Here is a 15,152-nt window from a genome sequence, read left to right on the forward strand (position 1 = left end):
ATTGCTGGGCACAGGTGAGGTTGCATTGCTGGGCACAGGTGAGGTTGCCATGCTGGGCACAGGTGAGGCTGCATTGCTGGACACAGGTGAGGCTGCATTGCTGGGCACAGGAGATTGTGCTGGGATCAGTGACCACAGAGAGGAAGTGCTGGGAAAGTGTGAGCTGTGTCACCCTATCTGCTCTTCAAGTATAGGGGCTGCGAGTCCCTGCCTGTAATGGGCCTTTGATTAGGGTGAACAGATGTCCCCGTTTCCAGGGACAGTCCCTGGATTGAGGACGCTGTCCCCAAAGCCTGTTTGTCCCTGGATCTGTCCCCGGATCTGTTATCTCAGCAGCGGGGCCTGGAGGTAGAGTGGGCGAAGACCCCCAAATTCTGTCCACCAATAAGCTAATTCCCCCCCCCCTCAATTTCCTCCAGCCCTACTTGCCCAGATTGATTGTGCTCTTAACTGCTTGCCGACCGCCAGCTATCAAATGACGGCCAGGCGGCATTGCTCTTGTGGTGGGAGGCCGTCATATGACGGCCTCCCATTTAAACAGGGAATGCACGCGATCATGCGCACGCATTCCCTGTTCCTTCGGTGGCGGCGTGTCACGGAGACACCGCTCGCCACTGAGGGGGGTGAACAGCCGTTGGGTATGGCTGTTTACCATGTGATCGGCCGTGATGAAGTAGCATGTTCACATCGGTGGCGGCGTGTTCCTGGGAACACTGCTCGTCACCGACACTGGTAAACAGCCATTGGCTGGCTGTTTATCCACATGATCGGCTGTGATCGTTTCACAGCCAATCACTAAATGTAAACAAACCACAGTAACGAGAGGTTCTCCTCCTCACACACCAATCGTGTGTGAGGAGGAGATTGCGGTAACATCTCATTACCGCTTACATTGTACACACCAATGACACTGATTGCTCCCCCCCATAAAGAGGACCTGTCACCACCCATTATAGTACCTGTCACTCACAGTCCATCAGAGTACCTGTCACAGTCCATCCGAGTACCCGAGTTCCTGACACAGCCCATCACAAGTACCCGAGTACCTGTCACAGCCCATCAGAGTTTCCCCTGGGCCTAACAGCCTCCACACCTTCTCAATCCAGCTTCTTCCACCCAACAACTCCTCCCTAGCTGGGCTGACCACAGGTATTTAAGGAGGCCTACCCCCTGCCAATCCAAGTTGGGCATTGGTCAAGGCTCCCCAGATACCTCAGGCAGCTCCACCACTCCTCCCCTCCTCTCCTTCCAGGATCTTCTAGATGGTGATGCCACCTGTCAGTCACCCAACTCTCCCTGAGACAGTCCCAGCCCAGAATGAAAATAAACAGGCCTATATATACATGTGTTTTACCTGAACCACGGGAATAACCATTTAAAAGCCCATCTTCTACAATACTTCTTTTTCTAATATATATCAGGCTGGTGTCCCCTAGGTGTGGAGTGTGTGGAACATGGTTTTCCCTCTCTAATAGGCTCTCACTTTAATACATTTTTACCATATAATTAGGGTTAATACTATTGCGGGTTGCAGTAGTCCCTCTGCTCCCAATGACTTTGATTAGATTACTGGTTAATTTCCCAGGATGAAAATCCCCTCTGTTCACAGAGGACCTGACCTGGGTAAGGGCACTGCCAACTTTATTATCAAACCTACTCTTTCACTTAGAAAATGTTTTGGTTCTCTTTTTGACCTACAGGTTTAGTGCTCTATTCTGTTTGGGGGGAGTCATTTCTCATACCACCACCGAAAAAAATAATCTTCACTGTAGAATCGTCAGGCTCAAGTGTGTCTGGGTTCTACTGTAGTGTGGTAGCTGTAGAGGAGACCTGGCTATGATGTCTGGAAGGGTTGGATGGATCACAATACCCCCTTTATTAGATAAAACACAAACTATACTATATATGTATCAGATCTGTGTGTTTAGCAGTTGCCAGGAATTCAACTTTATGATTGCAATTAATATAACTTCATTATTTTTATATCTGCCTGGAATTCAAAGGTTAGAGTGTTCCTTTCCCACCAGACTCTGTTACAACATATTGTTTATTGCAAAACTAAAGCTACACTTTGGTGCTATGCATGGATAGACCTTTTGTTAGATGTGATGAAAGATCTTACCCATTCTCCATGCAAGAACCATGTATAGGCAGCAACATAGAGGCTTATTTATTTAGGGAGTCTTCACTCAAAACATTGTGCGAATATTCAGTTTAATTATCCAATCAAATGAAATGCAAACTCCTGTTCATTTTGAATGCCCAATAATGTAAAGATGCTTTCACACGTTTTTTGTGTGAAGAAACTTAACTCAGCTCTCAATCAGCTCAGCATTTCTGTTAGTCATATTATCATCCATAGTCTTCCATATTATACATATCCTCTGTTTTGCTTCTGGTTAGCACCAACATTCTATACATAAGCAGAATATTGAACAATGGCTATTCATAACACCAACAACAAACACAGCGCCCTTTTGAAAGCAATTTTTTTCTCTCTGTAATTTTCTTACAAATAATTTATTTTATTTTTTATTCTACAGCATATTAATAGTAATAAAGCTCCCTTCATATACTATAATACCCACAGTTATGTTGCCTACAAACAGTTATAGCCTATCAGTGCACCACACGTCCACCAAATGCACAGTTCTACTATCACAATTGTTGTTCTGACGTTCAGTGAAATTCGGAAAAGAGATGTTATGCTCCCGCTCTTGCACAAAAAGGAGGTTCTCCTTCTTGGAAGTATGAATGCCTCCAGGTTGTGGGGCATGACTCGCAATGAGTCATCTCCTATCTCTTCCTATTTAATCAATTCCCCGCTGTCTGAACTGTTACCTCCAGACTAAAATGAGTCAGCCCATCTATATACGAATCTTGTTCTACTCATTGTGTATTCTGAAGGGCACGAAGACTAGCTGTAGACATTGGCATTGGCATCATTACAATTTAGGCCTAGTTTATATGGGGTATATCAATGCGTAAACTATAGGTCCATGTCTACCCACAAAGGGATGTACAGGTGCCCCATGTTTCCCCATACAGGCAGTACCATTGATGTAAATTGGGGCATAGCAGCTGCACAGAGACAGCCTCTTCTCACGGTAAGACATCCATCCGTATTAGTGCGGATGCATGTGCCCAAACTCACACTGTCTGTGTTCAGGACACCCACATGGATGTCATACTGGGAGCAGCAACATCAATGAGACTGCCTTGCACAGGGATGCATGGAACACCTGTGATACACTCTGTAAGTACAAGGCCTAACGCTGTGCTCCATCTATCAACAAGTCCAGTCAGTGATACTTCTTTTTTTTTTCTTTCACATAGAATATTCTGAAGACAACAGAGGAGGGTTCAGAGGCCAAACAGAATGCCAGAAAATCCTAGGACACCATCTCCAAGGTACAGACACATCTATATGGCTGTGTTGTAAAATAGTTTGTCCTCTGAGCAGCAGAGGAAAAGCCCCTAAACATCCAGACTTGTGTTTTATATATATATATATATATATATATATATATATATATAAAACATCCAGAGGATTGCTGCACTAGAAATTTTAAGTGCAGCGATCCTCTGGACTTTTTCTTATATTTTGCTCAGTGGGTCGACCAGATCGCACTGCACTAATTGAAGACTGCGGCTTTCCTCTACTTAAAAAAAAAAAAAAATATATATATATATATATATATATATATATATATATATATATATAGAATCTTACAAAAGTGAGTACACCCCTCACATTTTTGTAAATATTTTATTATATCTTTTGTTATACAGCTTGTATAACAGTGTACATTTGCTGTCGCCTCAAAATAACTCAACACACAGCCATTAATGTCTAATCCTCTGACAACAAAAGTGAGTACACCCCTAAGTGAAAATGTCCAAATTGGGCCCAAAGTGTCAATATTTTGTGTGGCCACCATTATTTTCCAGCACTGCCTTAACCCTCTTAGGCATGAAGGTCACCAGAGATTCACAAGTTGCCACTGGAGTCCTCTTCCACTCCTCCATGATGACATCACAGAGCTGAGGGATGTTAGAGACCTTACGCTCCTCCACCTTCCATTTGAGGATGCCCCACAGATGCTCGATAGGGTTTAGGTCTGGAGACATGCTTGGCCAGTCCATCATCTTTACCATCAGCTTCTTTGGGAAGGCAGTGGTTGTTTTGGAGGTGTGTAATAAGTAATAAGCTATGGGACCCCAGAGGGGACATTGCTGGCTGGGCTGTGATAATCTCATCTTCCTGGTCAGTTGGATTTGGTGTGGTAGCGGTTTACACTACCAGGAGGCATGAGTTCACCACCCACCCCATTCTGCATTGTTTTCTTCATTTTATTAAACTTTTTTCTTTCCACCCCACACTGGACCTCTCACCCCTGTATTCCTCCCCACCCTACCCTGATCCCCCTCATTCATTATACTCCTCTTCTCCCTACCCTGTCCCCCCCTTACCTCTTATACTCCTATCTACCCTACCCTTATCCCCCTCACTCCTTTACTCCTCTCTACCCTACCGTAGCCCCCCTCATTCCTTATAATTCTCTCCATCCTTCCCTTATGCCCCTTCACCCCTTATACTCCTCTCCTCCCTACCCTGATCCTTCCTGTTCTTATACACCCTACCTTTATTCTCCCTCATCCCCTCATCCCTTATACTCCTCTCCACCCTGCCCTGAGCTTCGCTCACCCCTTATAATCCTATCCACACTACCTTGATTTACCCTCACCCCTTATCCCCCCCCCCCCAACCCCTTATAGTCATCTCCACCATGCCCTGACCCCATGCAAACACCCTCTTTTTAGTGTGGTCTTAGGTCTCGTTCACACAGAGCATTTCAATATCATCAATGGGGTGTACCGCATGTGAGGGCTGTCTTTACCCCCATAAGGGATGCACAGGTGTTCCATGCATCCTTATGCAGGCAGTCATGTTGATGTCAATTGGTACACAGTCGCTGAATGGACATGGCCACTGCTCCCAACATGATATCTGTGTAGGTGCAGGTATATGTCCCTAAACTCACACTGCCTGCATTCAATGCCCCATTAATATGCCTCAGGTGAATGAGGCATTGACTTTAGTGCAAACTGATAAGTCAAGTAACAATGCTGATGCCCTTCTCTCGTTTGCAAATGTTTCAAACTCTGCATTGCATAGAAATATGAAGTAATTATTGGGAGCCTGGGCTTGCTTGTCTCTTAATTATATAATATCTGTTTGGGTTGCAAGTTGGTTCAGTGGTATGTACTGATATCTTGATCAGCACTGTGGTGGGTGCCAGTACCACTAGGACCCTTTCCTCATGGAAATTCTACCATCTTCCTATGTTTGATTGTATTTCAAGTGCTTTAGTTTCCACTCTTGCTTCAATGATATGTAAGTAGCTCAATTAAACCTGGACACTTCCATGTCCCTTCCAAAGGGCAAGAGGCTGTCATTGAGTGTTCAACATGTACAATAGTCTTCGAGTCTGGTATGGCGTTTGAAGTAGGACCTCACACCTTTGTTTTCTTGTTTCTGTGTGAGGTTCCCCCTTTAAATCCATACTAAACTCCAAGAGTTTGATTTTGACTTTGGGGGGTTCCTATGTCAATTTTGTCATGGAGTTCCCCATAAAATCCATACCAGACTTAAAAGGCCTGTTATCAATTTTTTTTGGGGGGGGGTCCTTGTTTTATTTATGCTATCCCTGTTGTTTGTTTACATTCCCCTGTCGGGAATTTCAGGCTGGCAGCTGAATGTGTCCGGTGGGGATAAGTCACTGGTTGCTTGGATGCCAGCGGGTGCTGACTCCCTAACAACCAGAAGGAAACTGTCGCATTTAACAGTAGTAATAATACCACTGCTAAATGTTTTGCTTCACAAAGCAGTTGGAGATTTCTTTGGCTCAACAACCTTTCGTTCGGCTGTTTGCACAGAAATCTCCATTGACTGCACACAGTACAGAAGTCTCTCTCATATTGTTTCCCCTGCTGGTCAAATATTCTTAGCTTATTAATTCTTATGGTCGAATGTTAGCTATTTTTCTCTTAGGACTGAATATTGGGGGCTGTTACATTCGACACATATTACAAGCATTACAGGAATTATTTCTTACGCTTGCACGTATGTTGAGACATTCGCAAACTGAGTTTTTTAGGACTAGACCCCTACTATGCCTGTATATGTTTAAAAGTTTTTCTTTTTTTTTATATTCGTAACTCGTTTCCCTGTTGTAATCCCTATTTTAATAGCCTGCTGTCATGAGCTGAAAGTTTCTGTTTTCTTACGATTCCCTTCTACAGAAAATAAAACGACAAGAATAAAAGGAAGCTACGAACACACCGCTTATAAGCTATTGACTATGTTTACCCTGAGCTAAGGCAAATAACATGTTAAAAGAGTTTACTTGGCTGTCCCTTGTAGAGTTTATTGTAGTGTTTCTTTTGCCTTTTTTTTCTCTTTACCAGTCACGTGACCCTGACAGGTCCTGCCTATTTAGAGCCAGACCACCCACATGGAAGACGATGGAGCTGCTTAATAGAAACAGTCATGTAATTGTGAGACCTTCCAGCACTCTGCAGAATGCCTGCAAACCAGAAGGATTATTACACTCTCAGTTCCTGATGGCAGGGAACTGATGTGATTTCAAAGAGCGGAGTAGCACCAGGGTCCCCCCCCCCCCCTTTCCTAAGGATACAGGGAAAAAATAATATCATCTTGCCTTCAAATTTTACCGGGGCTTAGCACATGAGAGAAGGGGCCCGATGGTAAGTAAAATGATGCTGCATTGCATGCTCAGATACAGTCCAGATTAGGCTGGGACTGGAAAAAAAAGGTGGCTCTGTGATGTGAGATCTTGGCAAATGGCACAGCTTGTGTTATGATATTGCTACTGCTGCTGGGCTTAGATGTTGGAGCAAAGAGAGGGCAGGGGAGAGTTGGCAGAGAATGGACAAAGTTGTGTGGATACAGGATCAATGGGGAATAGTGGCGTAATGCATGGCCAAAAATGTGATCGTGCCTATATACAGTATATATATATATATATATATATATATATATATATATATATATATATATATATATATAATAAAATACATTATAATTTTTAACAAATTCCCCTTTAAATGAGAGGGAACATGTAGTATACACAATATATATATATATATATATATATATATATATATATATATATATCCCTATTATATCATGTAATATTCCTTTTTATATTTTATATATATATATATATATATATATATATATATATATACAGAAAGGGATATTACATAATCTCTATCTCTCGTTTCAAAGGGAATTTACTAATACTGAAGCAGCTGGAATCTGCATCAGCTGTGCATGGCAACCAATCAGCTTCTGTCTTTCATTTTCAAAGCTTAACTGAATCAGCCGAAGCTAGAAGCTGATTGGTTACTGTTCACATCTGCTCCAGTTTTACTAAATTTCCCTTAAAAAGCCTTGTGTTTGTCTAGTCTGCAATAGGATAACTTCCTTTTATGTAATCAGAGCACATAGATCTATTTTATTTTTATTTTTTTATATTTACAATAACATAAGCGTTTCAGTTTTATGTTGTTATATGTGTCTCTTTTATAGAAGTGTTTTTCATATATATTCATCATAAGCCTTTCAGTTTGTTTACATGTGCTCCGTTAATGATTGCAATGTCTATATATGATAAATCGGTTATGTTGGAGGTGTATTCAGTGTTGGTTTGGGGCTCCTACAGTAACACCGCAGATGTCTAGAATGTGATAATGTATTTGGACAGGACAAGGTATTGTGGGACACAACCTTGAAATCAGATCCTCTTTCAAAGTCCCCAATGACAGCAGTGACAGGCAGATGATTGGCAGTTGAACATGTCCCATTCTCAGTGATTTCATCTTTATTACACCCACACACAGACACACACATTATACCTTTTATACTCTCTTGCCTCTGCCCAAGTGTATAAAGTCCTATTGAACTATGTAGGCGTGATGTGTAAACCGGATTAGCCGTATGAAAGAAAGACATACAATGAAGTGGAATTGTTTTACTTCCTATTCACTTCTCACGCTTATATGTGTAATAAATGTGAGATCCAAGGGGATCGTGTCTCCTAGAACTGCATCAGGGAAGCCAGAGCAAACCTAGTGCCAGAAAACAGACTGGTGGAAGGTCTTCTGCCAGGAGCCTCAGCTGATGAACTTCAGCTTGCTTGTCACTGTATGCTGATCCTTCACCCCTGCAGCGTTGGCTGGCAAATTACATCTGTGTATTTACTTTGTCATTGTAGGAAAGCTCAGGAAGGGACTGCAGGTGTCTGGGATCACCCTTCAGAACAAAAACTGCTGAATGGGATCTTTAAACTATGAAAATAAGCAGCTCCGAAAAAGTTTCCAGTAAAGAATATATACATAAAGCTTCAGTGTTTGGCTAAAGGTAACTTTAGCCGGTACAAAGTGTAGGCATTTTCAAGCCTTGGCTTACATGTTTGGCTAGCAGAGCATGTTAAGACTTGTGGGCAGACAACTTGCTTACCTGGTAGGCTAGTTGTGAAGTTAGTATACTGTACAGCAGAGATCTGCTTCTTAAAAACATTGTCTATACCTTTTTTACGATATGCTGTATAAACATAGTCCAAGTTCAGTTTATTCGGTGGCAGACTAGGACTCTGATGTTTATAGAAAAATAATACATTCTACAATATAATCATTTATGTAATAATAACATTATAAATAATGTCAATTCTTATGGTTTGAAACCATTTTTGTATAGATTTGTATGTGATGTTTGCATTTTAGGCATTATCTTAGGACAGCCTTTCTCAACCTTTTCAACACAGAGGAACCCTTGAAATAGTTCTCCGGTCTTGGGGAACCCCTGCTAAAAATTTGAAATCTACAACTCATGATACAATAGAGTGATGGTCAGTGGGAAGAATGGTCATTACACTTGCGGTCAATGGTTACTGCTTAACAGATAGCTAAAAAGATCAATGGTGTGAGTGGGAACTTATCTGAGAGGCAGAAATGGCCCAATGCTGAAGGAACCCCTAGCAACCTTTGGAGGAACCCTGGTTGAGAATCACTGTCTTAGGAACTCATTTTACTTCCCCATACTTATCCATCAGAATCTAGTGTCTATTGAAAAAAAAATATTTTTAGAATAAAAGGTTGGGTATGCTGGAAAGGTTCAACCAGCCTTTTACTGATACAAAAGGATGCAGCATTCAGTTATATGAGTTATTTGATGGCCTAGTAAGGAACTCTAATAATATTATATATAGATAGGAATGACCACTAATCAAATTACATCAATAGGTAACCAACCTTTGGATGTATTCCAAGCATATTGCACCATCTTTATAACTGCACCCTCCTATAGATGGATTGCTTGTGATGGAATTATTATGATATGTACCCACTCTATACAGCAAGTTCATGTTCATATATTCTTGACTTGCAATACAACCTGTTATAATGATTTATAATTCCTATAAAGAAAACTTTCATGTAAGAAATATGTAGCTTTGTTCAGATCCTGAAAATGCTATTTGCCTGGCTCTCTGGTGCTTTAATAATTTGCATATTGAAGCCAAAGACTAGTCAACTAAAACTTTGATCAGCCTGTATACTTTTATCAGTACATGCTTCCTAGGCAGATGATGATCATTAGTTTACTTGGCCTACTAAGTGCTTAATCATCCACACTTTGACAATACAAGAATAACACGTTCACTCACCTATTGGCATACTGATTAGCTTTTATCAAGTGAGATATCCAATGCTGTTATGTCCATGACCAACTTGTACTGAAAATGGGGACCTACTACCCACAATTGTATTTAAACTAACCTAAGGCATGAAAAAGGATAGCAGCAGTGGCAGGTGAATAGGTACACAAAGAAGGAAAAAGGGTTCATTAATATTAGTCTGAAACAAGTGGTAACAGTGGGGGTTATTTACTAAAACTGCATGGTACAAAATCTGGTGCAGATGTGCATAGAAACCAAGCCGCTTTGAGGTTTTATTCCAACTGAACAAGCTGAAGTTAGTAGCTGACTGGCTGCCATGTAAAGCTGCACCAGATTTTGTGTGCTCCAGTTTTAGTAAATCTACCCCGCAGCAACCAGCTGGGATTTTTTTTTCTATAAATGTGACCTTTTTTGTCTTGTCTGGCATACAAAAAGAGACATACTAAGATAAAAATTGGTCCAAAGTGGTCCAAATGTGAGACATAGGAAACCCCATTATAGGCTATGGGGCATATTTATAAAACTGCAAATGTGTAATTCACTAAAACAATCTCTGCAGGTGAATCCTCTTGGTCTACAGGCTTGAAATTACAATGATTAATTCCCAATGTTTGGTGAATGTTCACTAATTTCAAAATATGCCCCTATGTGAAAAAGGAGCAAAACGCCAAGTCACACTAAGGGACACATTTCAAAGGTGGCACAGGTGAACTCATTACCATCCAGCCTAAATGATTTTAGATCTAATTTACTGGACATGTTTAATAAGTGTACACTTTATTGCTTATTAGCTGCCCAAGTGGATATCATTTGGGTAGGACTGAAAAATCAGTAACACCATCTACCCTAGTCTGGGGTTATTGTTTTACCCGTTCATGGTTTGGCAGGTATGCGCGACAACAAGATCGCTCATATTTGGCCATAACCAGGTATGAATAAAAGTGATCAAAAGACCTAAGGGTTGAGGTACTAAAACTGGAGAATGCCAAATCTGGCACAGCTCTGCATAGAAACCAATCAACTTCCATTCATTTTGTCAAAGCTCATTTGAACAAGCTGAAGTTAGAAGCTGATTGGCTACCATACACAACTGCACCAGATTTTGCACTCTGCAGTTTTAGTAAATCCGCCCCACACATATGTCCAACTTTAATAAAGGATGCCATAAACCTGTTTTATTAGGTCGCTTATCTAGAAGCTTGTTTTTTTGCTGTTCTTCTGTGTAGTATTGTAAAACTATAAGTAAGGATCTCAGTTTTGATCAAATAAAGTTTGATTATGAGTTTATAAAAAAATGATACATGTAACCTGTGGGATTTGCTGTAAGTACAGAGAACCAGGTGTTCAGCCCATGTCTAGGACATGCACAATAAGGTTAACAATACACATGTAAATAGGGACACATCGATTAGGAAGAGCATTATGGCAGGAGATGCTACACTCATTGAGGCAAATGGGGGCAGGCATGCTTCTGACCACCCAAGTAGAAGAACAAGATTACAAAGACACCTCTTCCTCCTTTTTTTTCTGAATATTACAGAAACACAGCCAATTATATCCCAACAGTAATTCATCTGTCCTGTATAAAAAAAAAAAAGGACCACAGGGAGAGAAACTATAAAGATAGTACTTGTTTTGTCCTAGCTTCCAGTTGCAGCTCTGAAAGCAGCAGAAAGAATTCACTGGCACTAGTGTTTTTAGCTTGTTGGAGAATAAAAAGGAACCTTAACCACATAGAAGAGACCGTGCCCTCCACTAATCACGACTCGCATGACCCAAGTATCGTCAGTGGAACATGTTTCTTGCCAGACTCATTTGGATGTGCGCTCTATCCGTTCGCGTGATGACGAGTGACAGCGGTTTTTATTCATTCCCTGCCCAGACTATACTTCTACCGTGCTGTCCGACATCCAACATTCATTGGCCAAGCCCATTCCTGCAGAGAATTTACACTATTACACTCATCGCCTGGCTGTGAATTAACCTTACTGCATCATTCAGCACTGCTAGATATTTCTCATTGCTTCATTCATAGAAACTGATCTTGCTTGGGTACCATAGAAAGAGCTCTTGGTGGCACAAATCTGTAATACTTAAAGTATGATTTTAAACCTGTATGAAGAATAAAGTGCTACAAAGAGCAATGTTAAAAAACAACTAATCTTAGCCCTTGTACACACGGTCGGACATTCCGACAACCAAATCCATCGGATTTTGTCCGACGGATTTTGTCCGACGGATTTTGTCCGAATCTGTTGCATACACACAGTCGGACAAAGTTGTCAGAAAATCCGATCGTACTTAACGTGATGACGTTATTTTGTTAGGACGGGACTATGTTCAGGCTAGTAGCCAATAGCTTTGGTCAAGGAATTTGATCTGAGCATGCGTGGCACTTTGTCCGATCGGAATTCTCTACACATGATCAGACAAAGTCCGATCGGATCATGTTGTCGGAAAATTTTATAGCCCAGCTGGAAAACTTGGTCCGTCGGATACTCCAACGGAACCAGTCCTATGGAGCCCACACACAGTCGGATTATCCGACAAAACGGTCCTATCGGACATTGTCCATCGGAATGTCCGACCGCGTGTACAAGGGCTTAGATAGTTACATAGTTATTAAGGTTGAATATAGACACCAGTCCATCCAGTTCAGAGTGTCTACAATTGTCCCAATCCCTGCACATTGTGTCTCAAAAGATTGTAAGCTCTATTGAGCAGGCCTTGTTTACATAGGCAGACCGCCGTTCTGCCTCTCCTGAGAACGGTCAGCGCGTCCTGTCGGACATTACGTCCGTCAGAGCCGCTGATTGGCTCCCCTAGTGTCCGCCCCAGATAGAGTACACAAAATCACGTACAGGTACAATCCCGCTGTACATTGGCATGGGGTGGTGGGGCGGTCCATATCAGATTAATCAAAAAATGCTTAATACTGAAAAGACTAGAAAAACTTCTGAAAAACAATCAAAGACACACAAAAAAGATTTCCAAAATCACATGAAAATACTCACGCCTAAGTTTGAATCCTTACCCTACTAATGTTGAAGTCAAGTCAGTACAATAACCCAAGACAACCAATCAGGATTCATATTTAGTAGTTTAGTATACCTAAGCTACTTCCCTAATTTAAATGAATCCCTTAAGGGCCGGTTCACACTGCAGGCGAGGCGACTCCGACTTGGCTCGCCGCGACCTGCAGCGGCCTCGGCGGCGACTTGCAAATGACTTCTGTATAGAAGTCAATGCAAGTCGCCCCGAGGTCGCCCAAAAGTAGTACAGGAACCTTTTTTCTGAGTCGGAGCGACTCGAGTCGCTCCTCTCAGAATGGTTCCATTGTACAGAACGGGGGCGACTTGCGAGAGCGAGGCGAGGCGAGTCGTGTCGCCTCGCATCGCCCGCTGTGTGAACCGGCTCTAAGGCCCCTTTCACACGGGGCTGTCCGTATTTAGCATCCGCTTGCTCAGCAGGGATTGCTCCGTTGATCCCCGCAGAGCCGGCGGATGACAAGTCCATCTCTGTACTCTGTGCAGGGATGGACCTGTCAGAGAGTCCGCTATCCCCTATGGGGGGATCGGATGATTATGGACCGTCTGTCCATTTTCATCCGATACAATCTGGGAGATGGATGGAAAATAGGGTTTACATCCGTCTGGATTTTGCAGAGCGGATCAGGGCGGACCGGATCCGCCTAAAAAACTGACAGGTGGATCTGAATGGTCCGCACTTAACTTAACTTAGTATTTATTAAATACAATAAATCTTTCTTTTGCACAAAAAACAGTCACAAAAAGATTCTACTTTATAAGGGCTAAAGAACAAGATAGAACAACATAGACAACATAGAATAAAATGAAATAAAAATCTGTTTGAGTATTTTGGCTATTAGTGCAAGACAAACACAATAGGGAAGATTGATATATATACTCATCAAGGTATACATGCTATATAATGGAATAAAATAAAAAAACATAATATAAACACAACATTGTGTAGGTATTCTCTCCACAAAGCGTGATAAAAAAAAGATGTAAACTTATAGCATAGTCTAAAGAAAAAAAAGGAGAGCGCAAACGCCTAGTGCATTACCTTCAACACCAAATATTTATTGAAAAAGCCAAAGACATACTCACAAACATGAGATGATTAAAAGCATATCATTCATAACTCTAGTATTGGGGATGACAGATCTCTACAACTGGAAAGATGAAGCGTTATGGGAGGCAAGTTCCCTTCATTAAAGCTTTTGTTGCCCCAACACTTCATATTCCTGATACGTGCATGCCGCACCATGTTCTTGGATGAGAAAGTATCCTGTTCTCTTTGTATTGCTTCCTTTATGTGAAATCCCTGGTGTTCATGCCAGTCCCTCTGCTTTCCTATTAAAAACTGACCACACTAAGCGGGAGAGCACAGCGTAGTCGGTTCTCCAGCTATGCTGGGAATTCAGTGTGCTCTCCTCCAATGATCAGACTTGTCCTGACATGCCCCCACTGCACAGCGATTCACTGGGAAGCTCAGTGTGCTGCTGTTTCTCCTCCCCTAGCTCTTATGTAGCTGAGAACAAAGGATCTGTGATCACTTTAAAAAAAAAAAAGGTATTTATAATGTTTTTTTTATATCTATACAAAAATGTTTTGCCTTTCATTTCTATTCAAACTGAATGGGTTGTTTTACAAGGTGATCATTTACAATCACTTTAATAGCATAGTGTAATATGATGTAAGCTCTAAAGAGCAAGGCTTGTCTGACCTGCTTGTCTTGAATTGTATTGTAACTATACTGTCTCCTTTTATATTGTTGATGTTATATAAATACTGCATGATAATAATAATAGGGCAATGATAATGAATTTCAATTAAAGTTTAAATCTGTAAAAAAACAAAAACAAGAATGCTCCCTTGCAGTGGGGCTGTCCCCGCTCTGCAAAGATTAAAAGCTCATTTATGTCTAGGGTTCTGCAAAAAGCAGCTTAATTCATCTGATCTTTCGTGCGCGGCTATAAGACTGGTCCCGGCAGCCTGTTCTCCGCAATGCTCAAGTAGTCGCAGGTCCTCTGATGTCATCAAGTCCAATGCAGAGCCCATACCCATGCACTGGAAGTGAGGACACCAGGGACAATCCAGAAAAGAGGTGGAGTGGAGAATCAGGTAAGTAAATCTGCTGTTCCTAGTCCCCTAGACCTAAACAGCATTTAACTTGTGCAGCCCAACTGCTAGGGAGGATTTTTGTGCTTTCTAGCCACTTCCCAACTGGCCCATGTAGACTTACTGCTACAGGGTGGCCACTCTGCACAGAATCATGTATATATATGTGATTCTGCATTCCTGGGTAGGGGGGCGCCCACCCACCCACCTGCTAGGCTGTGCTGTGATTCGTCACAGCACA

At 41.8% G+C, this 15,152-nt stretch overlaps 1 protein-coding gene across 1 annotated transcript in view; it reads left to right on the forward strand.

Moving 5' to 3' along the window:
• The first annotated feature begins 6,590 nt into the window (after nt 1–6,590).
• The window catches only part of PTCH1 (patched 1), a 132,670-nt gene continuing 124,108 nt past the window's right edge, over nt 6,591–15,152 (forward strand). The window contains exon 1 of the mRNA XM_077474807.1: nt 6,591–6,771. Coding sequence (XP_077330933.1) covers nt 6,769–6,771 — 3 coding nt within the window. The 5' untranslated portion in view covers nt 6,591–6,768. The remainder of the gene's footprint in view (nt 6,772–15,152) is intronic.

Source organism: Lithobates pipiens, unplaced genomic scaffold (genome assembly GCF_037356315.1).
Source record: "Lithobates pipiens isolate NorthernLeopardFrog02 unplaced genomic scaffold, aLitPip1_a1.2 Scaffold_13, whole genome shotgun sequence".
Taxonomy (NCBI): domain Eukaryota; kingdom Metazoa; phylum Chordata; class Amphibia; order Anura; family Ranidae; genus Lithobates; species Lithobates pipiens.